The sequence below is a fragment of the Anabrus simplex genome, chromosome 13 (assembly GCF_040414725.1).
Source record: "Anabrus simplex isolate iqAnaSimp1 chromosome 13, ASM4041472v1, whole genome shotgun sequence".
In the NCBI taxonomy this organism is placed as follows: Eukaryota; Metazoa; Arthropoda; class Insecta; order Orthoptera; family Tettigoniidae; genus Anabrus; species Anabrus simplex.
This window is the reverse complement of record NC_090277.1, coordinates 44,060,581-44,087,174: the sequence shown is the minus strand read 5'-3', so window position 1 is coordinate 44,087,174 and position 26,594 is coordinate 44,060,581. Positions and strand designations below refer to the sequence as shown.

Below are 26,594 nucleotides of genomic sequence, written 5' to 3'. Positions count from 1 at the left end.
TGAGTGTAGGTGACCACCTTCCTGATGCAGCTAATTGAAGAGACCAGGGTACTTACGCATAATGTTGGCACCAAGGAAGACAAATTAACGTGACGAGGTGCAAACAGATGAAGTTGCTGCAGACAAGCTGTAGCCTCAGCCTGCACCAGAGGGTCCTGATGATCCTGCATTATGGCACACGCACACAGGAAGGAAGATCGGGCCATGCAGATAGAGGTTGTGTTACCTGAGGACATGTAAGACAACAGTATGTACAGCTAATTGCAAATGATGTGAAAAATTTTTAGAAACACAATACCTTTAAAACTTTTATTTCAAAGCAATTCTAAAGACAAGCTCAAAATTTAACATTTTGATTTTTTGAACCTCTGATGCTTGAATGAGCTGTGATAAAGTGGCCTATATATTATGAGGGTGGATCAAATGTAATTTTAAAAAAATTATTGCATCAACCAAAAAAATATACATATAGAGATCATTCTACATAGTGTCCTGCCTTTGATACACATTATCTCCGTTGGGCTGGTAAGTTTTTGATGGAGTTTTTGAGGGACATGTGCGGAGCGAGCTGCGTACAAACTCTTCTACACTTGCATCATCAAACCGCTGTCCTCCTAGGTCTTGTTTGAGTTATCCAAACAAATGTAGTCACAGGGCAATAAAACTGGACTGCACGGAGGGTGTTCCAGAGGCGTCCAATGAATTTCCTCTAGTTTCTCCCGCATTAAAGTGGCAGTATGCGGCCTTGCATTGTCAAGGAGAAGAATGACGTTTCGGATCGGTTGCCGGCGTTGCTTGTTGCAATAAGCAGCTTTTGCTTCATCCAAAAGGCGACAGTAATAAGCTGCTTTAATTTTCCTTTGGTTGTGATGAAAATCTACCAGCAAAGTGCCTGCGGAGTCCCAGAAAATGGTTGCAAGCACCTTTCCAGCAGATGGGCATGTTTTGGCCTTAACCGGAACTGCTTCGTCTCTTCACTGCCACTCCTTCCTTCCTTCCTTCCTTCCTTCCTTGCTTGCTTACTTTAACTCTGGGGTGTAATGATGCACTCAAGTTTCATCGAAAGTCACAACACGACACAAGAAATCCTGTCCTTCCTCCTTGTAGTGATGCAGGAGCCTCTGACAAACTTCCTTACATAAAGGTTTTTTTGTACCGGGCGAGTTGGCCGTGTGGTTAGAGGCGCGCGGCTGTGAGCTTGCATCCGGAGATAGTGGAGTCAAATCCCACTGTCGGCAGCCCTGAAGATGGTTTTCCGTGGTTTTACATTTTCACACCAGGCAAATGCTGGGGCTGTACCTTAATTAAGGCCACGGCCGCTTCCTTCCAACTCCTAGGCTTTTTCAATCCCATCGTCGCCATAAGACCTATCTGTGTCGGTACGATGTAAATCAACTTGTAAAAAAAAGCATTAGGTTACATACTTAAGCTCTCATTTGTTCACTAGTAAGTAGACATACCGAATAGTCACGAGGGTTAGATCAGAGACTGACGTTCTGAATACTGCTATTCAGTTTTGTTTATATTACGACAATGCTACAGCACATGCTTTCAGCAGAAGACTGAATCTAAATAGTTACTTCAATGCAACAAGGTAATGTGACACAAGTCGAAGTTTCATTTAAATTTATTCTTAAATATTCGCTACTTGATTTTAAAGTCAATACGGGTTTATAACAAAAATGAAGCTGTTAAAGTTTGTTACTTGTAACTAGAAGATATACCACAGACATCTTAATGGCAGTCCCAAGCCTGGATGAAGAAGGGAGGGTAGGCATCAGACTACGCAAGAAGTCCACCACGATTTTAACGTCACAACAACATGGATCAGGGCTTAAAATGGAAGTACACTTACATACTATCAAATGTTGTGACACTGTTTATATTTATAAGCTATGAATTTCATTTTTATTTCGTATTGAAATGCAATTATAAGAAATAAATTGACAAGACCTTTTCAATATAATATATCAAGTACCGGTAATATGACTGTTTATATTAACTGAATATTCTTACCTTGCAGTTCTGGACCCACAGTAGTGATGAGAGCTGCCAGGACTTTCCCAATACACTGATGTACGTCAACGTATGATTGTGGAACATTAAGGAGTAGCTTTAAGGCCAGTGATAACGTTGGTTCCACATAACCACGGAACATGGGTCCTCCTGAATCTGCTATCAATGCGAGGGCATGTAGAGACCACACCTGTTTCAAAACAAAACATAAGTGAAATGAGAAAATTTCCAAATATGAAAGCCAATGCTGGCAACTAAATGGTTAGAGATCTTAACCAGCCTGCTTGGTTTCCACTTTACCACCCTTTGCCTTTCACTGGGAATTCAGGAGCAAATGCTGAAGTTAATTTTCATGAGAGCATTTGTGGACTGGTTCTTTACTTTACTTCTGTTTTTTTTTTTTGCTTTACGTCGCACCGACACAGACAGGTCCTATGGCGACGATGGGACAGAAAAGGCCCAGGAATGGGAAGGAAGTGGCCGTGGCCTTCACTAAGGTACAGCCCCAGCATTTGCCTGGTGTGAAAATGAGAAACCGCGGAAAACCATCTTCAGAGCTGCCGAGAGTGCGGTTCGAACCCACTATCTCACGGATGCAAGCTCACAGCTGCGCACCCCTAACCGAATGGCCAACTCGCCCGGTTTTACTAATTTCATCATGAAATTAACTTGTATGCAAATCAGGATATAAGTGTACTGCAACACCCCTTCACCTAGTATGTACCAATTTTGGGTTCCTGTGACTGTGAAAGAGATAAGGACATATTTAAGCTTGACCTAAATTGAACCTTGAAAGTATTCACAGAAAAACCAACAGGAAAGAGATTTCAAGGAAGGCCTTGAAAGAGGTGGATGGATGATTACAGTGGAGGAGATTATAGAGAAGAGTAGCAGAGAGAGAGAGACAATGATGGAGGTCTTCAATTCATAACCTGACCCAGGAGAGAACCGGAAATGGAACTGAAGAAGAGGAAGGAGGAGGAGGAGGAGGAGGAGGAGATGATGATGATGATGATGATGATGATATTACGTACCATACATTCATTATGCTAATTAAAAGAACACTGCAATACCTGCACGACTGGAGAAGTAGCATCTTGAGCTAAGGCAAGCAGAATGCTGACACTGGTGTTGAGATGCTGACTGGAACCCATGCTGCCCACATATCGGTGGAGACAGCCCAGAGCCAGCGAGTGTCCAGTGCGAGACGCCACATCTCTGGCCGACTTTAGGCGGTCGAAGCTCATCTGCGCCAGTTCGGCTGTGAACCGTGAGTCTCCCACCACCTGTGCCATGCGTCCCAGTGATTCGCCAGCGGCACACCGTAGGATGGGGTTAGGACTTGTGAGAGCACCCTGAAAAAATTCACAACATTAATAATAATAATGTCCCAATTTAAAACAACGGGTTAGTATTTTAAGAATGAAGAGTTTCATTTCTCTGTATTAATTTTGCTGTAAACAAACAAACAAATAAATAAATAGATAGATAGATAGACTGCAATGGTAATCACCAAACAGAAAATCACCCTGGATAGAAATACCACTGAAACGATGTCAGTTTCCATGTACCCAAGATCGTGACCAACACAAAAACAGGATCCAGAAGTATAGTCGCTCAAATATAATTGAAGACCTCCCCAGAATAACGATGTAACCAACAAATCAGTAATTTTTCATGAGAGAGGAAAATTATTTTGTGGGTTAATTTCAAGGTACGTACTTGAATCAAATGCATACGTAAGTGTACAAATGAGTTCATCTACTAAAAGCAATATTTTATTGTTATAACTTACAGTTTTAAAAGTAATGTATGAACAAGGAAGTGATGCAGTAGAAAATAATCTGCAAGTATATCTTACATTTGTATAAAACAGAAGAGAAATCCTGTACATGCACCAACAACAACAACAACAACAATTCTTCCTAGCATTTTCCTGTTCATGCAGGGTTTGCTGTTCTAATCTTGGCTTGCCATTTTGCACGGTCTTGGGCATCATGTGGTCTTAAGTCCAGAGTCTTCAAATCAGCGTTCACTGTGTCATGCCAGCGCTGCTTTGGACGTCCGCGTGGTCGTCGCCCATTCATTTCGAAGGTGCAGGTGAACTGGCAAATGTTCCAGGTGCAGCACGCAGGTCATGACCATACCATTGAAGACGTTTCTCCCGTGCCTTCTCAGTGGAATGCCCATTTGCTGGTGGACAGTGTCGTTTCTGACATGATGCAGGAATGTGATGCCCATCAACCAGCGGAGCATACGCATTTCCATGGTGTGTAATTGTCGCTTTGTAGCTTTGTCGACATTCAATACCGTATAAAGCAACAGGACGTCCTATCATGTGGTATATGTTGTGTATATTTATTATTAGTATAATAAAAAAATAATAACAATAAAATATCATGAAAATATTTCAAAATATAGATGTGATTTTGTCTATGATCTATTACACCTGGCGATTGACCAGTACAAGCACTGTCCATCATCATGACTGGTGTTCCATCCTTACACCACAGAGGACAAAGCTCTGCTGGCTGTAAATCAGCTTGAAGTTCAAATGTAAGACACAAGATGACACCACAGCATAACCTGCCTCTGTGGATCAGTGGTAGAGTGTCGGCCTCCGGATCCCAAGATAGCGGGTTCAAACCCGGCAGAAGTAGTCGGATTTTTGAAGGGCGGGAAAAAGTCCATTTGACGCTCCATGTCATATGATGTTGGCATGTAAAAGATCCCTGGCGACACATCTGGTGTTTATCCGACAAAATTAATTAAATCTCAGCCACAGACGCCCATGAGAGTTTTGGTTTACTCGGTCTGTCATCTAGTAGGCCTAGAGTACAACAGAACGTTGAAATTGATGAGCAGACAGCCAGATGGCATCAAACTGAAATGTCTGCACACTGTAGCCGAGGCCATGCGATTATTATTATTATTATTATTATTATTATTATTATTATTATTATTATTATTATTATTATTATTATTATTATTATTATTATTACCACAGTATAGAGATGTGATGATACACCCTAGTTCCACTGATCTCACTTTTCAAAAATTTGTTGGTTACATCCTTATTCTGGGGAGGTCTACAATTAAAAATATAAAATAAAAATTTTTTAAAAACATATAGTATTGTACGTTCCTCACAATTAATATTTTATCAGATTTAATTTCAATTATTATTAAAATATAATTCACCTCACATGTACACACAAATATTGTGGATACACACAACAAAACGTTATACCAATAGGTTCAACCTATCCTTCTAAACATACGAAGGTAATCCCAAAAATAAGGTTTCCTATTTTTTTATAAATACAGAACTCTGTTTGTGTGGCTGTTGGTCACAATATTGTGAAGAGTGTTTCCCGCGCTCGCATATAAACATCCGCATGCCGCACTGAGGCACTCATTCTTGACTTGGCAGCTGTTGAGAATAGAGCTCCCGTTGGATGTTACTGCCAAGTGCGAAGTGCGCGCAGTTATTCGGTTTTTAAACGTGAAAGGTACTGAACCGACTGAAATCGATCGCCAATTGACGGAAGTGTATGGTGTATGTATGCAACATACAGCGAATTGTGCATGGATATCAAAAATGTTCTTAAGTGGAGTAGAGATTTTGCAGCCGATTGGACTGAAATTCACGACGAACAAAGGAGCGGGAGACCATCAATTACCATCGAGACAGTCTTGAAGGTTGAGCAACCTGGATGATCTCTGCACTTTGGTTCCTGAGGTTTCCCAAAGTGCCGCTCACAGAATTTTAACGGAAAAGTTGAAATACCGGAAGGTGTGTACAAGATGGGTGCCTCACATGCTAACTGAAGACCACATGCGGTAACAAGTTGATTCTTCCTGTGCATTTCTTCAACGCTTTGCAGCCGAAGAGGACAACTTTTTGGACTCAATTGTCACTGGTGACGAAACCTTGGCATTCCACTTTACACCCGAGACCAAGCAACAATCATGCCAGTGGCGGCATTCCTCTTCGCCAAAGCTGTGGAAATTCAAGCAAACACAGTCTGCCGGTAAAGTCATGACAACTGTGTTTTGGGATCGAAAAGGGGTATTACTGGTCGACTTTATGCCCGCTGGGACCACAATTAACACTGATAAGTACTGTGAAACCCTGGAAAAACTAAGACGGGAAATTCAGAACCAGAGAAGAGGAATGTTGAGCAAGGGCATAAACATTCTCCATGACAACACTCGCCCACACATTGCCCAGCAAACCGTTGCTCTCCTGCAACAGTTTCAGTGGAACATCATCACCCATCCAGCCTATAGTCCCGACTTGGCACCCAGTGACTATCACTTGTTCCCTAGATTGAATGAACATTTGGCTGGAAAGAGGTTCAGCACCGATGACGAGGTGAAAGATGAGGTTCACAACTTCCTGAGCAGCATGGCGGCGAGCCTTTATGACATGGGCATACAAAAACTGTCACAGTGTCTAAAAAAATGCATCGACCGAAATGGTGCTTATGTAGAAAAATAGCTAAATGTTCAAGCTGTAAAATGATGTAAACCATTGTGGAAATAAACAGGTCTATGTATTTATAAAAAAATAAGAGACCTTATTTTTGGGATTACCTTCGTAGCTTGATTTGACACTTGTTTGTTTCCAAGAAAAGTGTATCTGCAAGAAACTTATATAATACGTGCTCAGTAGTACTAGTACTAGTAGCAGCAGCAGCAGCAGTAGTAGTAGTAGTAGTAGTATCACTCTTGTACTGAACAGATACTCAACCTGAAGACAGTACTACGACAGACAAAAATGGCTGGTAAGAAATATGTAATCGTCTTTGTCAACTTTAAGAAGGCCTACTCATGAAAATCCTTCATGTACTAGAACTGGCCCAGAAGACCCATAACCTTAACCAGCAGACTTTAAATAACACCAGGTCAGAAGTGAAGTTCAGAGGAACACACTTGTAAGTTTTGAAATCAAGACAGAGGTAAGACAGGGAGATAGTCTCTCCCCTTTACACTTTAACTGTGCACTGGAAAAGAGTGGCAAAAGGAGTTAGCTAAACAAGAGATTCATCTGGTAACTCTCTGGAACATAAGAGCAATGAGGTCAATATTGATTGCCTGCATTTGACGATGACCTGGCACTTTTATCTAATACTTCAGAAACTTCTATAAAACAACTCACTGTTCTCAGACAACGAACAGCAAAGTACGGCTACACATTTCACTTGAGAAAACACAATACATCATGAGGGCTTGTACACCACACCCGGGAAACTGGAGCTAGAAAATGACTATGATGGTTGCCATCCTCCCGTTGGGACTAGCTATGTAGAAGCAGAGTTATTCAGTCTTTTGACCAGTGGCACCTCGTCAAACAGAAAATTGGGCGTTCACAAAATAGACCAGTAATAATAATGTATTAAGTCAAATGCTTGTCACTTGCCTAACAGTGCTGTATGTAAATATGAATCTATTGTCTGGCTCTACGGCTAAATGGTTAGCGTGCCGGCCTTTGGTCACAGGGGTCCCGGGTTCAATTCCCGACAGGGTCGGGAATTTTTACCATCATTGGTTAATATCTCTGGCACGGGGGCTGGGTGCATGTGTCGTCTTTATCATCATTTCATCCTCATCACGACACGCAGGTCACCTACAGGTGTCAAATCGAAAGACCTGCATTTGGTGAGCCGAACTTGTCCTCGGACACTCCCGGCACTAAAAGCCATACGCCATTTATTTCTTTTTTTTTTTTCCACTGAATCTATAGAGTCCATGGTTGCCTTGCCTGATCAGAATAAAGAAATCTATATGAAAACTCACATGACAGACACGATTACTCTGTACCTTTTCAAAGCCAGTACATAAACCATGTCATACTACATAATGTCCGGCTCCGTGGCTAAATGGTTAGCCTGCTGGCCTTTGGTCACAGGAGTCCCGGGTTAGATTCCTGGCAGGGTCGGGCATTTTAACCATCATTGGTTAATTTCTCTGGCATGGGGGCTGGGTGTATGTGTCGTCTTCATCATCATTTCATCCTCATCATGACTCGCAGGTTGCCTAAGGGTGCCAAATCGAAAGACCTGCGCCTGGCAAGCCGAACATGTCCTCGGACACTCCTGGCACTAAAAGCCATAGGCCATTTCATTTCATACTACACAATAACAGTAACTCAAACCAGTCTTCACCAGTTTAAAAACTGCACGATACCAAAGAGTGTGATATTGTGGGTTACTGAAGTCTAAAACAAAGACTAGTGCTCTCCAAAGAAGTATGAATTAACACAAAATCCGTAGAGATGGCAGTACCATCCAGTAAGATGAAGAGCACACTGGACGTGTGCACTTGCCTTGCAGTAACAGCTCTTTAAGGTAAGGTGTCACAACAGCTCATGCATGCGTGAAACCTGCCTGCCACAGTGAGAACACAAGACCAATGTACACATTTAGGAAATGCTGGAAGTTTGAAGTATATAACCCCACCAAATTTAAAATGCGGGAGATCAGGATTCTAATTAATAAGTTAGATACGAAATAATTAAAGGGTAACAAGGGTCACAGTTTCAGATTCTGGGTGTTTACATGCACTTGCGCTCTTGTACATGAGCCGCTGCTGCTTTTGACGTTTGGATTTCTGTCTCTCCTTTGGATTTGGTCCACAACAGCCAACATTGAAGAGAATAACAACCTCTTGTGAAAAGATGGCATCAGAAGAATATTCTGTAATACTGTATCTGAAATCGTCTCTTTTCAGTTTTGACTCAGTTAATTTATAACAGTTCAGTTCTTCAGTCTGCCAAAATAAATTTTGAATAAATTATAAATGATATAAAAAGATATTTATAAATTTATTTATTCAAAATTAGTTTCAACAGACTGAAGAACCTAACAGTTGTCGTAGGTACGACATCGTAACTGGTGTAAAACCCTCAATTATTATGTTTAATATACTTTAATTCTATTTTATTAAATGCTAAATTATCTTTTATTAAATTTTAAACATGACTAATACATGGTTTCGCTGTAAGTATGTATTATATGTTTGTATAACCTCAAATACGTATTGTGTAAAAGTTTAAGCTCAAAATCTATATAGTCCAAAGTGGTAGAAAACTCTATAATGTTCATATATTAGATTTATTGTACTGTATGTTGGTACATATGAAAGGTTCTGGAAACTTACTGTAAGATTTATTATCCAGATACATGTAGAGACATTAGGAATGTTAGAGAAATTTCTGTGTGTATTGGTAAACAGTAAACGAAAGTTCAAGCTGGATCTGTTACTGGAGTACGCCATTTGACTAGCTGGTCGATCGATGTTTTGAGTGTGTTCCATTAGAGTGTTGTAAGAACCCTACCAGAAATCGATAATTCTAGATGGTTGATCGAACAATATATATATCGAGCCGCCAGTCAGTGAGGCGGTGAGTTCAAGAGAGCGTATGTTATAGTGTGTGAGTCAATGTTGTTGATATCTGTACTTGTCAGAATCGACTTCAGGTTACTCCGCTATTAAGTGTTGCAGTGTCGTTTGCAAGTGTGTATAGTTGTGTGTTGTGACTTACAGTGACAATAAAGTAATTTATACAAGGAAGTGAACGTGTGATATTTATTTCCGTCAACAAAATCGCACTTAAGAACGATACAGTTATAAATTAGAAGAATAAGAAAAAACAAACATTCAAGTGGAAGCACACTTGCACACTTTTTAGGATTCCTTCCAATAATACAGTATAACCCTGATTTTGCGTGACCTCAATTTAGCGTAAACCCGCATTTAATGGAAGAAATTTCCAGTCCCAAAAATTATTCCATAAGAGGAATGCAATTTTATATTCAATTTAATGTAATTCACATTAGTATTAAGGAAATGCTAAAATTCTCAAATATTTATTTCTATTCGTTTTGGTTATGGGACATTAAGAACCTATGAAAAAGACGTTATAAGCTTGCTAAGGGTGATTCAAGGTAGAAGAGAATTTAGAGCGCGGGCACTTAGGGGTAAAGTGAAATTTCGGACTCTGATACACATCTGACCACGGCAGCTGTACCACAAGAGAACCCCTGTTTTAATGACAATTATAACCTTTGAAAATCCCTATATTAACCTGTGCAATATCCTTCGGTTACATTGAGAACGATTTTACTGATTGATCAACTATTACAAACAAATTTGGGCGTGTTTGTTTTTATCTGTTAACAATATTCATACACTCTACTCCAGCGTTTATATTGAATCGTCTTTCGTACCAATTCCTCACTATGCACGCACTCGAGTTGATCTTGAGCGAGCCTGAGGTCTCCTCACAACTCCGACTGGTGTAAACAAACATTGGGAGAACATGTTTTCACTGTAAGTGCTTTGAAAACAGTTGTTAACTCCTTAGAAACAAAGGTTGAAGTAAATGATTGCTTAGTTTTAATACTGTGTACTGAAAAAGCAATAAGAATGTGATACTTCTCCTCAAGATACAGCAGTGTGCATAATTAATTTCAGAGGTTACCTCAGGTTGCCTCAGCTAGCGTGTGCTGACATTTTAATTTGATGCCATCTACCTGTCTGCTCATCAATTTTGACGTTCCATTTTACGCTAGGCCCACTAGATGGCAGGGTGAAGCAAATCTCTTGGACGTCTAGGGCTGAGTTTTAATGAATTTTGGCAGGTAAACACCAAATGCGTATTCAGAGATCTTTTACATGCTGACTTCATATGATATGGAGCGTTGAATGGACTTCTTTCCTCCCTTCAAAAATCCAACTACCTCTGCCAGATTTCAATTCGCTATCTTTGGATCTGGAGGCCGACACTCTACCACTGATCCAGAGAGACAGCTTCCTCTAAGTTCTCTGGATTTGGTCCACAACAGCTAATATCTAAGAGAATAACATTCAGCTTTTTAATGTTAAAATAGCCATTTCAAAACTTCTAACAATTTTGTCAATTTCTGACATAGTTGACAGAGTACACTGACGACACACTGTCAAATGAACATGCCAGTAATTCTGTATTGGCTTGCAGACTGCTCTGATAGCAACTACTTCAACAACACAACGCTGAATATAATTCTATTGTGAGTCTACTGTATCCTACTTAAATCGATAATACATCCACCATGAAAGCAGGGGATTCAGATTTGAGATTTTATGATTCTCGTGCTTTCTTTACTTACAATGATGAGCAACGTGGCAGATTTCTTGACGTCTTCTTGGCCGAAGGTAGTCTTGGTCTCCGTGAGTCCTTTCAGTCCACTCAAAACAGCCGTGAAGACGTTCATCTGCACAGCCTCTTGGCGGGAAGACTTGGCATGCTTGATACACTCGGCGAAGTGGTCCAGCATCTGGAGTCTGTGCTTATTGGCCACACGGGGGAAGATGAGACCAAACAGGGTGACGGACATATCTATTACTGCTACACCCAAAGGCAGAGGACCTGGGATGTTTTCACCCTTTAAACAAAGCAGAACAAGCAAGAAATTATATTTTTTTCTATATTTAAAACTATTAAACTTATGTGGTTAAATAAGGAATGGTGTAAATGAATGAATGAATGAATGAATAAATAAATAAATAAATAAATAAATAAATAAATAAATAAATAAATAAATAAATAAATAAATAAATAAAATGAGCAGATGTAATTTATGTGCATTACAGGAATAAATTAAGAAAGTACACAGCTAATTCATTTTAACAAGAATTATTCCCCGCCAAGGTTGATTGCAGAACTTACCATTGGCACAGGCCGATAAAGGCAACAAGAATCATGCTCCAAGGCTCCAGAACCAGCTGCGCTATTGGGTTGTAACTGAAATGAGATCAAACATGTCACCGACATCAAAATAACTTTCTACAAGCAATTTTCAACTAAATTTACACACAGGATTTAACATTCCCCAATATTTTTGTTCAACAGACAAATAGATTTTTTTTTTAAAGTACTTGTAGCAAGCAACTGACGGTAAAAAGAAAAAGAGAGATTATACTATTTCAGTCAGAGTTAAGTTAGCTAAAAGCAATTCTAATTTAGAGCAAACATTCTACAGAAAGAGAACTGCAGGCAAGTGCTCCTGCTTTGTTGACATAGTATGTAAACAGTTCACAAAATACAGCATATGGCTGTATGGATCAGAGGAAGAATATTAAGCACACAATAATTAATTCATGGATGTGATCTGAGTTAAGAAAGTTGAGAGAAAGTTGAGTTTTGAAGGCTGGGGAAATTGTACTGTCAGTTGTTTTTTTTTTTTAATGTTGCACCAACACAAATAGGTCTTACAGCAACAATAGGATGGGAAAGGGCTAGGAGTGGGAAGGAAGCGACCGCAGCCTTAATTAAGGTACAGCCCCACCATTTGTCTGCTGAAAATGGGAAACCACGGAAAACTATCTTCAGGGCTATCGACAGTGGGGTTCGAACCCACGACCTCCCGGATGCAAACTCACAGCGCGCGCCCCTAACCCCATGGCCAACTAGCTCAGTGATTATACTGTCAGCATGAAAAAAATTCTCTGGAGGTGTACTCTTGTGTTCATTGAAGAAAATTAACTATTAACTTGGCCGTAGAGGACTACTTTGCTGCTAGATAGTAGGACAATGTGAACATGGTAATTGGTACATAGCCTGCCTAAATGGCACCTCTTTGAAAGGTCTGTAAAACAGTGGCAGAGGCCAGACAACATACTACATTTTAATGGGATAAACAGAGAAGTTGGTGTCAGTGTGGGAAGAGGGTGCAACAGAAAGGGAAGACATGGACAAACATGAAAATACGAAAGGACAAGGGCAATTTCCAGATCTTCTTACAATGATGTCTGAAAATAAATTTGACTTCCTCGATTATCATCATCATCATCATCATCATCATCGTTTTCCTGCTTCAGTTTCCTGGGTGTGGTGTTCAAGCGCTCGCAACTTCTTCCTGTCAAACCATAGTTTCTGTTCCTCTATGGCCTCCCACTTGACGTTCCTCTTGCTGACCTCCGATTTCACAGTGTATGTCCATCGATTCCTTGGCCTCCCTACTGGCCTCTGGCCTTTCACTTCTCTGTCAAACTAATTCCTTGCTGTTCTCATTCTGTGCATCGTCATAACATGTCCAAACCACTGTAGTCTGTATCTTCCTAAAAGCTCTGTAACAGGTATTTTGATGACAGCCTTCTTCTTGTTTGCTTTGTTTCTAATCTTGTCTTTTCTGGTCTTTAGGATCATTGTTCTGATGAATTTCATTTCTGATGACTGGATTTTACTGTTAGCTTTGTTACATAGGGTACATATTTCGAGTCCATAGGTGAGAAATGGAATGAAGTGGGTATAAAATATGGTCAATTTTGCTTTCTGGGGTATTTTATGATCCCAGAGTAGATTTCTTACTTGAAAATAAAATTGAGAAGCTTTCCGAGTCCTATTAAGTACTGGTATTTCTTGGTTTATTGTGTTATCTTTTGAAATGATACATCCGAGGTATTTGAAGTTAGAAACAGATTGTAATAGAGTTTGAATCTGTGCCTTTCCTGTTCATAGTCATTTCTCCTTATCAATTCCAATGTCTTCTACATCCCTTGTCCTTGTCCTTTTTTAGTTTTTATATCTGTCCTCGTCTTCTCTTTCTGTTGCACCCTCTTCCCACACTGGCTTGCCACTGTCTTAAACCTATTGTGAGGACCTTTACCTATCTTTCTATTAATGACTTGATTTATTGCTTGTTTATTCCCTTCCATTACTTATATATTCATCTGTTGGAGTCCCTTTCTCCTACTGAGTGTGCGTGTCCTGTACTCCTGGTCTTTTACCATCTGTATTAATCTTTATACTTTTCCTTTCCTTATCAGGCTTTCTTCTTATCCTACTTTTAAAATTTTTTTATATTTTACAATTTGCTTATGCCACACCGACACAGACAGGTCTTATGGCAACGATGGGACAGGAAAGGGCTAGGAATGGGAAGGAAGCAGCTGTGGCCTTAATTAAGGTACAGCCCCAGCATTCTCCTGGTATGAAAATGAAAAACCACGGAAAATCATCTTCGGGGCTGCCATCAGTGGGGTTCGAACCCACTATCTCCCGGATACTGTGTTAATCCTACAAGTTCCCACATCAAGACTGAAGATCTGTCAAGACGGTCCCTCAGTGAAAGTTGATGCCTACCCTCCTGATGAAGCAGGAAGGACTGTAGGAGGCTGCCTTCATTAGAACCAACTCACATTGATGCATGCAAAGGTGTAGGATAGGGACCTCCATCCACATAACTTGGACAGCTTTGTTGAGATTAACATTACCAACATGCATACTACCAAATCATTATTCAATTACTATGGCATAGGGAAACAAACAAACAAACAAACAAACAAACAAACAAACAAACAAACAAACAAACAAACAAACAAACAAACAAACAAGGGAATTAGTGAAAGCAAAGTATAAAAACTGTTCCAGTTGTGACCAGACTCCAGTGGGGAGAACAGATTGGTTTAGAAACCAAACTAGACTAAGACAGGGAAATTTATTGTCTCCACTTGTATTTATAAAGGTTATGGATGAAATGGATGGTCACATGAAGAGGATGCCAGTAAACAGAACTGCAAGGAAGGAATTTGACAGAAAGGTAGAAGGAAGACGACCCGTGGGAAGGCCACGAAGGAAATGGATAGATTTAGTTAAGAGCGATGTACTGCTGAGAGGTCATGATTGGGACAAGTTGGTGGAGGAAGAATGGTACAAGGACAGGATGAGATGGAGGAGGCTCATATACCACACCCGGGAAACTGGAGATGGTTTAGGATGATGATGATGATGATGATGATGATGATGATGATGATGATGATGATGATGATGGAGGAAATGCTAAAGGAAACAATGGTAACATATAGAGGGGATATGAAATTACTGTTTGTGGATGACATAGTGGTCTGGAGAGTCAACAATACAGATGTGCAAATCCAACTAGAGGCTTTAAATGGCAATATTGAGAAATATGGTATGAAAATCAGTGCAGAAAAGAGCAAAACAGTGGTGATGACAAGAGAAGGAAAAGGAATCGTTAGTATTAGGAGACAAAACATTGAGATTGTTGAATACTTCAAATATTTAAGAAGTGAAATAATGCAAGATGCAAGGCTGGATAAGGAGATCAGTGGGAAATACATTCTACCAGAATGTAAAGGAACTTGGTGTGGAACAGAAGTTCCTATGAAGTGTAAAGAGATAATGTACAAGGAGGAGGTGGTCTACCAACAGAAGAAAACTTCAAATACTGCAAAGCTGAGTTGAGATCACACACAAAAACTTGGACTCGGAAAGCCTGAACTCTCAAGAGTCCAGCTGTACAGCCTAGTGAAAACCAACTGAGAAGCTGACTTATACAAGGAAAAGAGAATATGGCCAAGAAAAGCAAGGAATACAGATGAACATTACATTGATCATGAGACAATCCAATTTTTCCATGCCATTTGCCAGAGCAACACTCACAGGGATAATTTTTAAATTGATATGATGTACAACATCACATTGTATGATATTGGCAAAACACACGATCATTTTAAAAACTGTAGATAATATCGCCCATGAGTTAACTTGTGCAATTTTATCTTTGTGTTCACTCAGCGCAGTCAGATGATTGGTGATTATCATGACGAAGATGGTATGAACAGAAACGTGTCGAAGTATAATTCATGGCAGCAACAATTGTGGCCCCTGCCTTCAATAACACTGCCGAAGCACACTGAAGCTTTTCGAACCTGGGTAGTCTTGTGAGCCTTGTGTTGGATAATTCCTCCTTCCAAGACTAATTCGGGCAGTAACCTCACGGCACTGGCGCCTCACACTGTTCCACTGATTGAATGCAGATGCTGTGCCACCTTCATAGTCATCTGGATTGTGAGTAATACAATATTTCCCTTCATTCAAAAAAATTTTTCCTCTCTAAAACGTACAATAAAATTGACGAAAAAAGGCCATCATTTTGAAGATTCAGTACAATAGTTTTGTAATGCAAGGTTGGTAACCCTTAAGAGTCAACTTGCATGGCTGTATGAGCCACAGAAACTTCTTGAAACAATACTGTGTTTCTCTTTCATTTATCCATCATCATCATCATCATCATCATCATCATCATCATCATCATCATTCCAACTCCAATTTCCTGGGTGTGGCGTACAATCACTCTCCATCTATTTCTGCCTGCGTACATCTTCTGTTCCAGGACATCTTCCCAGTTGAGACCTCTCTCTTCCTCATCTGATTTCACTGTGTCTATCCAGCATTTCCTTGGGCTTCCCCTTGGTCTTTTTCCTTGGATAGTAAGGCTGAAATATTTTCTGGCAGGTCTCTCGCTTTTCATTCTCATGATGTGCCTACACCACTGAAGTCTATGTTTTTTTATTACATTGGTAATAGGGACCTCAACACCGGCTACCTTCCTGTTTACTTCTTTCATGATCTTGTCCTTTCCAGTAGTTTGATTCATAGTTAATATGCTCATTTCTCTTTCATAATAAGTCTGATATAAATACAAATACCAGGTCAAATGAATATGGACAAACCTTCCTAATGAAACTGTCTATCGAGAGACCGACCCAGTCACCAGGGAATGAAGAAGAAAATAATTCTGTATTTCTTTCATATCTTGTAACTGCCAGGAAGCCGGATTTTATGACTAGTGATGAAAAATCTTGGAAAGAAGATGGGAGGGCATTGGATCCACAAAATTCAGCAAGATCTCAAAGCAACTGAACCGGAGATAGCAGATGCAGAGAGCTAAAATAAAATTAACACCCTTCTTAAGACTCACAAATTTTCAGCAAGAATGACACATAGAAGAGCTATAGCGATTTCAGATGCACTGAGAAAATTACAATTGGAACGAATGAAAAAGTACTTGGGCAGATCACAATGACCAAACAGAACAACTCTCAAAGAGAAAGTGAACGTGGAACGATTCAAGTGCTCCAATGTGGCTAATAAAGTTAATAATAATAATAATAAGCCTTAAAATTTAGCATTATTTCTCAAACCACCTGTACATATTTAACCAAAATTCTGCAGCTTTCATCCAGTGGATTGCATTCTGATCCTGTAAAAATCAAACATGCTAAAAGTAAATAAAAAACCAGTAATTCAAAGCTAGAAAGATCATGCTTATGGAGAAAGCCATCCAGAAAGTGCGAGATTTACTCACATGATCCCCATCAGCCCTGCGGTTAGGCTCCATCTAAATGTGAAAATGAACAAAAAAGAGAAATGGCACGCATTAATATCCGACAAGACCATCACCAGTTAGTTACACAATACTAAGATGTCACATGCAGACATGCCACAGTCACCACATACAATACAATGCTCAGCTCAAAATCATTGACTAATAAAAGCACCGGTATCTGTAACTGGGAGGGGCAGGGGCAACTGAGGAGAAGCATTTGCATGAACATAACAAATTCCAAAATCCACAAGAGTAAACAGAATTCAGAATTCTGTAATCTATTCTTCAAGTAAGTGAAAGTTGTTACGGGAAATACCATACATGTATTACATAATTCATTCCATAAGTCAGAGCAACAGAGTTACATCATCCAAACACATGACAACATGGAAAGGCTGGTAATACATTGGAAACTTTGTGGCACTCCTATTAAAGGCACTCACAGATTACATCTATGGGCTTGGGTGGCTAGTTATCAGCTCCTGTCACACTTGTTGCGAGTTCAGTCGTGCTCCAAGATGGATGTACGTGAAAATTACACTTCTTCATGGTAGAAATGCCTGTCGGTTCATGAAGACCTATAAAAAGCTGTAGGTGATAGCATGTCACCATACTGAACTACTGTATGTTGGGTGGCAGCTTTCTATAATTGGCGTGTAGCTGCTGACGATCAGGTACACATTGGAAGTCCTATGTCCATCTATTCGGGCATGTCCATAGCCATTATATACCTGTGGAAAATGATATCCCAGCACCAAGGAGTAGTGCTAGATCAACTAAATTCAGGAGGTGTGTTTGCACAACTGAAGAATGATGTCAATGGGGATAATATATTGTGTTATACAAGGTGGCGCATGAATAGTTGACATATTTGAAAAGCAAATATAAAATGAAACGTATGTACTATGTTGTTAAAATTTCGCACACACCTTCCCTGTTTCATGGAAATATCTTTAGAGGTGACACTGCTGCTTTGTCTCCAAATGCCTGCATTCCAGTGAGCTTTCTGCCATGACCGACCACAGCTGACTTTCCGTTCAGCAGCGCTCCGAAACAGTTATCTTTTATTGCAAATCAAAAAGTGTTATGGCAACACAAAGGAAATTTCGAGCTGTATTTCAGACTAGGTGAGTACCAGCAAGGAACACCATCCTTTGTTTGTACAAAAACTTTGAAGAACAAGGCAGTGTGAAGGTAGAAAAGTGACCACATGCACCGCAGCCCACAAGTCAACACGGCGAGGTTCAAGAGAAAGTGGAATATCGCAACATTGACTTCAAAGATTGTTACACGGTGGCCTTCTATTGTACCCGTACAAAATGACTGTACTACACAATCTAACAAATCTTCACAGCCAAAAGAGTTTGCAGTACACCTTATGGACTCAAGGTGAAGTAGTTTTTAACACTTGGTTCTCGGATGAAGCCTATTATCATCTCAACGGGGCAGTTAAATAACAAAATGTGCGGTTTTGGGCTACAGAAAAACCAGACAATATTCGCAAAAATATGCTGCTATAAGTTTGAGAAAATGACAGAAGATATAAACACTTGGTATAGCTGTTATAAAAGTTCTTTAAAGTGGTATGTATAGTTTCTGCCCGATTCTCTTCTTGGCTGTGTTGACAATATAACAAATACGCAGGTCCGAGTTAGCCTCGGGCGTGGTCAGTCTGCGCTGTCACACCCAGGTGTGATTTTGCACTTTGTAGTTTATTTAGCTAATGTTTCATGATCGTCATATGACTGGAAATTCATTTAGAATGAAACGACGCAAGCGATGATCATTCAAATTCACATTCGCCAGGTACTTTTGGTGATTTGGAGCACTTGCAAAGCTTGTGCAGATAAAGGAAAAGCGCAAAATGGGAAAGTAACGAGAAAAGAGACATGCTGGTGGTATCCAATGTGTTCTGTAGCACTTTGCATCCCTGAATGCGTCAAACTATTCCACACTCAAGCTTATGTGTAAGACTTTGTTGTTCAGACTTTTTTTTGTTGTTGCAAAAGGCACACCGTTGGAAAATGTGTAATGTGAAAAGTATTCAGTAGATCTTAATGCAACATTTTAATCTGTATAATACACACTTTTAATTTTTGATGATATATACGTGTTACAATTCCAATCTACCTACTATTTTCTACAATTTTTTAAAAACCTTCAAAATACGGCGGTCTGCCTGCCCATATGCCACCTTGAGACACGGTCTCCAATGTGTTAAGGAGATGAAGAAGGCAGAATCAGCAGCTTACTGAGTTTAAACGAGGTCGTGTAATAGGGCTAAGGCAAAGTGGATGTTCTTTCTGCGATATTGCAGAAACACTTGGCAGGGATGTATCCACAGCACATTGCTGTTGACAACAATTGTCACGAGAAGGCACTGACTCAAGAACGGCCACTAAGGAGAGGGAAGACTGCCGTATTTGCTGCATGGCTGTGGTGGATTGTACTACATCTGCAGCAGCCATCAGAGCTTCAGTTGGCACCTGGATGACACAGGGAACTATAACAAATCAAATACTTGAACAGTTCTGAGCCAGACATCCTGTACTATTCATGCCGAATCACTGCCATCTACAACTTCAGTAGTGTTAATCTAGAGTTCATTGGAGGTAGAGTGGAGATCTGTTGTGTTCTCAGATGACAGTAGTTTCTGTCTTGGTGCCAGTGATGGCCGTAGGTTGGTAAGGGGGCTAGGTGAGCGCTTGGAACCTAGCTCTCTGTGGCGTTGACACACTAGACCTACACCAGAAGTTATGGTCTGAGGAACGATTTCCTTTGACAACAGGGACACTCTCGTCATTATCCCAAGAGCCTTGAGAGAGGATTTGTATGTCAGACTGGTGACTGAACCAGCTGTGCGGCTATTGATTCACAGTATTCAAGGGGGTGTTTTCCAGCAGGATAATGCTTGTTTTCATACCGCTGCTGCCCTCAACATGCTCAACAGAGTGTCAAGCAATTGCCTTGGCCTGCAAGATCACCAGACCTTTCGCCCATTGAGCACATATGGGACAAGAAGTAAGTATAAATAACCACCTAATCGATACTTTATTAATGCCTCAGGCAAAATTGAATAAAATTAAAACTTACAGGACATGTTTCAACCACTTAGTGGTCCTCTTCAGCTGTATAAATAAAGAACTGAAAAGAAAAACATTGACAATAAGCACAAATAAAAGTTCTTTGGAGACTCCTTTGATAAAAATGGAGGTCGTCAGAATAGGTCATCTTGCCTTTCGTTCTTGTTTGGAAAAGATGTTTATTTTGCGCTGTCTAGAGGGTCTGTCTTTGAGCGCGACCTGGTGAAGTAACGATGTGATACAGTTTGACAGTTCATGGAAAACTCTGGAGAGAAGCGAAGTAGAGTTTCATCGTCATCTAAAATAACATGTGAGGGAGGAGGGAGATTGGGCTGTGCTTCTGCGATGTCGTGTTTGATTATATCTCTTGTTCGTCTAGTCTGTTTCATGTCTACCCATTCTAAGTATTTGCTAATATTCTCATATAAGATGTTTTTATGCTCGTTGTTTTCGTTGAGATTTTCTTCACCGTTTTCCAATTTATCAAGAACGATGTGGATGTTTTCCAGGTTGTTCATAAGATTACCTTTATTAATCATACAGATAATTTGAAGGTCCTGTTTTATATTGGTGAATTTGTGGTTGGACTCTTTCATATGGGATAAATTGGAAAACGGTGAAGAAAATCTCAACGAAAACAACGAGCATAAAAACATCTTATATGAGAATATTAGCAAATACTTAGAATGGGTAGACATGAAACAGACTAGACGAACAAGAGATATAATCAAACACGACATCGCAGAAGCACAGCCCAATCTCCCTCCTCCCTCACATGTTATTTTAGATGACGATGAAACTCTACTTCCCTTCTCTCCAGAGCTTTCCATGAACTGTCAAACTGTATCACATCGTTACTTCACCAGGTCGCGCTCAAAGACAGACCCTCTAGACAGCGCAGAATAAACATCTTTTCCAAACAAGAACGAAAGGCAAGATGACCTATTCTGACGACCTCCATTTTTATCAAAGGAGTCTCCAAAGAACTTTTATTTGTGCTTATTGTCAATGTTTTTCTTTTCAGTTCTTTATTTATACAGCTGAAGAGGACCACTAAGTGGTTGAAACATGTCCTGTAAGTTTTAATTTTATTCAATTTTGCCTGAGGCATTAATAAAGTATCGATTAGGTGGTTATTTATACTTACTTCTTGATTAAACATCGATACGGTCATGAAATGGACAACTTGTAACACATATGGGACGACAATACCAGCATTAACCGTTGCTGAATCGACTGACCAAGTACAACAGGCAAGGAATTCCATCCCACCAAATGACATACAACACCTGCACGACACAATGTATGCACATTTGCATGCTTGCTTTCAAAATCATGGCGACTACAGTGGTTATTAATGCACCTACACGTTACATGTTTTCTCGTGCATACTTGAACCTGTGACCTGGAAACTTTAATCAAATACGTAACCTAGACAATTGATTAGCCTAAATTAGCCTAATTAGCCTAAATTACATTCCTCTAAACTAAAGTCTACATGGTGTTGGGATTTCACTTTCCACAGTGTAAAATAGTTCTTAACAGAAGACGAATTACTCTCACACACAGGTATGCGTCGGTCAACAGGGTTCTGCATTTTACAACAGAACTTGCAGGTGCACAAAAAGTATTCAAAGTGGGTGCCACATCAGTTAACAGAGGTCCTGAAGTGGATGAAAAACAAGACCTGCTGTATCCACTGAGAGATTTCAGCATGAAGGGAACAACAGGCTCAATCGCATTATCGCAACTGATGAAAGCAGGGCGCGAGTACTTGAAACAGAACTAAACTAACAGTCAGTTAAATGGCTCACTCAGCACCATAACAACTTAGCACACTGGGGCAAAATGCTGGCAACCAGCTGGAAAATTTATAATGTCCAATAATGGACCAACTATATCGGTATTATAAATTTACTAATGCGGAACAATATTTCAAGTTCCCTATCGGAATCAACATCGTTATCAAATGATGTAACATAGCCACAAAATGAGAGCAAAGTGTTCTCGAGTATCATTGTTTCTGAGGGCCACAGCATCAATGCCCTGTACTACTACACATTAATACAGGGTCAACTGTGTCATGCACATCCAGCAACCTCATATTCCTCCGTAACAATGCTACACGCTGCATCTCCCATCAGGCACTGGGACAGTGGTGGGGAGTGATAAGTCTTAGAATAACTCCCTCCATCCACCATATCTTAATCCATGCTAATATGATCTTGTTCCGAAACTGAAGAAGTAATTGTCTGAGATGTGACATAGTTTAAATTTAAGAATTTCATTTTTAAGTCTGAACTGAACTGAGAATAATAGATAAGTAAAATTAAAAATCCACCTTTTCAATACTAATATTAAACTAAACAAGCTATAACATTTACCTGGAAATAATTTCGATGCTGGTGAGCGTCATCTTCAGCCAATTGTTACAAGACCTTTTATTTAAATTGTTAATCTTCCTACTCTAATTAGAACTCAGGACTTCCAAGATTCCATCTTGAGTTAAATAATTATGTTATGTTAAAGTGTCGTTCTAATTGGGACTGCCATATTTACAGAGAAACTCTATACATGGTTCGAGCTTTGTATAACATTTCATTTATGACAAGACTTTATTTATTTGAGAATCTTATGGTTCTAAGTCGAACTCAATACTTTCAAAGTTCTAACTTAAGTGAAAAGAATTATGTTGTGTTAAGTGTTGTTCTAATCATAACTTCAAGATTTTGAAATTGTGATTATTTGAAGTCTTACTCTCCAGATAGTTTTAGGGGCATCATAAGTCCCATATTAAGAGTGTTTATATGTGCATTGATATAATGATATGTTTATTTACAATTGCCTGTTCCCATATTTGGCTGAAGATGACGCTCACCAGCATCGAAACTAGTTCCAAGTAAATGTCGTAACTTGTTTAGTTTAATATTAGCACTGAAAAGGTGGATTTTTAATTTTACTTATCTAATATGTGACATAGTAACTTTATGTTGGTGAAAGGTGGTACACACTGAAGCAACCAACACCACAAACGGTATTCAACGTCTCCCTCATGGTTGGTAACAACGCTCAGGGGGACTATTTTGAATATCATTAGCTGTTTCTAATGTGCGTTGGCTTTTAGTTAGTGCATAATAAAATACTACATCACTGCATTCTATATGCATATCTTTCAACTGCCCCCTGTTGTTAGCTCCTGTACCCCGATCACATCTGACGCTAGTATTGACACAATGTACACTGACTGACAGAGCAAATGCAACACCAAGAAGGAGTGGTTCGAAAGGGATGAAAGTTGGGGAAAAAACAGAGACGGCACGGACGAATAATTGATGTTTATTTCAAACCGATATGCAGGTTACACAATGCGCACGGCATCGACTCAGTAGGATGTAGGACCACCGCGAGCGGCGATGCACGCAGAAACACGTCGAGGTACAGAGTCAATAAGAGTGCGGATGGTTCTCCATTCTCTGTCAACCATTTGCCACAGTTGGTCGTCCGTACGAGGCTGGGGCAGAGTTTGCAAACGGCGTCCAATGAGATCCCACACATGTTCGATTGGTGAGAGATCCGGAGAGTACGCTGGCCACGGAAGCATCTGTACACCTCGTAGAGCCTGTTGGGAGATGCGAGCAGTGTGTGGGCGGGCATTATCCTGCTGAAACAGAGCATTGGGCAGCCCCTGAAGGTACGGGAGTGCCACCGGCCGCAGCACATGCTGCACGTAGCGGTGGGCATTTAACGTGCCTTGAATACGCACTAGAGGTGACGTGGAATCATACGCAATAGCGCCCCAAACCATGATGCCGCGTTGTCTAGCGGTAGGGCGCTCCACAGTTACTGCCGGATTTGACCTTTCTCCACGCCGACGCCACACTCGTCTGCGGTGACTATCACTGACAGAACAGAAGCGTGACTCATCGGAGAACACGACGTTCTGCCATTCCCTCATCCAAGTCGCTCTAGCCCGGCACCATGCCAGGCGTGCACGTCTATGCTGTGGAGTCAATGGTAGTATTCTGAGCGGACGCCGGGAGTGCAGGCCTCCTTCAACCAATCGACGGGAAATTGTTCTGGTCGATATTGGAACAGCCAGGGTGTCTTGCACATGCTGAAGAATGGCGGTTGACGTGGCGTGCGGGGCTGCCACCGCTTGGCGGCGGATGCGCCGATCCTCGCGTGCTGACGTCACTCGGGCTGCGCCTGGACCCCTCGCACGTGCCACATGTCCCTGCGCCAACCATCTTCGCCACAGGTGCTGCACCGTGGACACATCCCTATGGGTATCGGCTGCGATTTGACGAAGCGACCAACCTGCCCTTCTCAGACCGATCACCATACCCCTCGTAAAGTCGTCTGTCTGCTGGAAATGCCTCCGTTGACGGCGGCCTGGCATTCTTAGCTATACACGTGTCCTGTGGCACACGACAACACGTTCTACAATGACTGTCGGCTGAGAAATCACGGTACGAAGTGGGCCATTTGCCAACGCCGTGTCCCATTTATCGTTCGCTACGTGCGCAGCACAGCGGCGCATTTCACATCACGAGCATACCTCAGTGACGTCAGTCTACCCTGCAATTGGCATAAAGTTCTGACCACTCCTTCTTGGTGTTGCATTTGCTCTGTCAGTCAGTGTACATTGTATGTAGATTTTCCGTACTGCAGCCATCTCAGATGACATAACAAAGTTGCCAATGACTTCCATATAAAGAAAATAAGGCTTAAAAAATTCCAATCTAATCTAAAAATTCCTAACTTACATAATTCCTTGAGTTTTCAGAATTTTCTCTATTTTCACATATAAAATTGCACTGAGACAAAAATTAACATTTACTTCAAAAACTTCTGCATAATTTTTGAGAGTCACAAGCAACAGGACAAAAGAACACACTCCATGTTAAAGGAAAATGTTCAAGATATGCAATCCTTCATGTATTCAAAATGCACAACTTAGAAAACTTGCTACAAAATGCCTAAGTATCTCATTATTATTGTAAGTCAATGATGTCCGTAAAGCATCAAATGTTCTTCTGAGCTTATAAAAGCATGCAAATTCAAGACCATGAGATAATCAAAATACTTTCAAATTGAAGTTCATAACCAGAGAATTTTGTTTTCATCAATAGTGGAATGAAGAATGTTTTGAAAATAGGATGACAGGCAGAACAGGTCATGGGCCATTAGGTAGAAAGAAGCAAACAGGTACCTGATCCTCAATGGTGCGGTGATCCGTCTCTTGTAACCAAGTACCCAAGATGACCGAGTCATCGGCGTGGCACACAGTGCGTAAGAGAGACGTTGTAGTATTGGCTGGATTCTCTGTGAGGGTGAACTCAGCCACTAACATCCGCAGTAGGTGCGTGTACGAACCTGGATGCATAAGACAGATCTCTATCAATATAAATAATTATAAAATCGCCAAATGAAGACCAAACATAACTTTTCTTTTGTGATATCTAAAGCCATTTCCTTTCAGATTAGACTGCATTTAATTTAAACTGTTACCTTCTTCAGTCCACCAAAACTAATTTTTGAATAAATAAATTGACAAACTACCTTCATTATTATTGCATGTGATGAACTTTTTAAAATCTGTATTGATGGAAGTCAAATTGAGAAGAGTCCCCCTTTTCAATACTAGAATATTGTAATATCTTTTTAAAAGAAAAAAACATAAATATACAATATGCTAGTAATGAAAAGAATGGACTCTTCTTAATTTGACGGTTTTCCTACAACTGTATAACCTTTGGTGATGCTATTTGAAGATCCAACCAGCCTCCAGGTTGATGACTTGACATGCAGACCTATTCCTAATACATGATAATCAACCTTTTGATCACCTTCACACAACTTTGTATTTTGAAGACATATGTGCAACGGAATTTTTTTAGTGTTTGCAAGTCATTAGTCAAGAATGTGGAATTGACTGTAAAGTGATGTATGTTTAGTCTTCAGCCCGAAGGCTGGTTGGATCCTCAACAGCTCCGCCATCAGCTGTCATAAATGGCCTAGGCATCACTGAAGAGGCGTACTAGGGAAATGAGGAGTGAGGTAGTTGCCCGTTGCTTTCCTCACAAGCCAGAAGTTGCTATTACATATCAGTCTGACAAGTCCACTGAAATACATGCACCAACTGACCCTATGAGCAACATTTTCACACCATACATAGCAGGGACTGGCTGTACAAGGAATGGCATTACTAGCATCACTCATACCTCAGTCACTTTCATCTTGTCAAAGCCAAGGATAAAGCTGAGACAGATCAATGAAAGGAACAATATTGCTCTAGCCCATACCAGAAGACATA

At 40.4% G+C, this 26,594-nt stretch overlaps 1 protein-coding gene across 1 annotated transcript in view; it reads right to left on the bottom strand.

The window, feature by feature from the left end:
• Positions 1–26,594, bottom strand: part of LOC136884962 (HEAT repeat-containing protein 5B) — a 390,022-nt gene that overhangs the window by 96,039 nt on the left and 267,389 nt on the right. Inside the window, exons 15-20 of the mRNA XM_067157308.2 lie at positions 25,491–25,654; positions 11,732–11,806; positions 11,172–11,447; positions 3,090–3,371; positions 2,017–2,206; positions 57–226 (exon numbers count right to left, since the gene is read on the bottom strand). Coding sequence (XP_067013409.1) covers positions 57–226; positions 2,017–2,206; positions 3,090–3,371; positions 11,172–11,447; positions 11,732–11,806; positions 25,491–25,654 — 1,157 coding nt within the window. The remainder of the gene's footprint in view (positions 1–56; positions 227–2,016; positions 2,207–3,089; positions 3,372–11,171; positions 11,448–11,731; positions 11,807–25,490; positions 25,655–26,594) is intronic.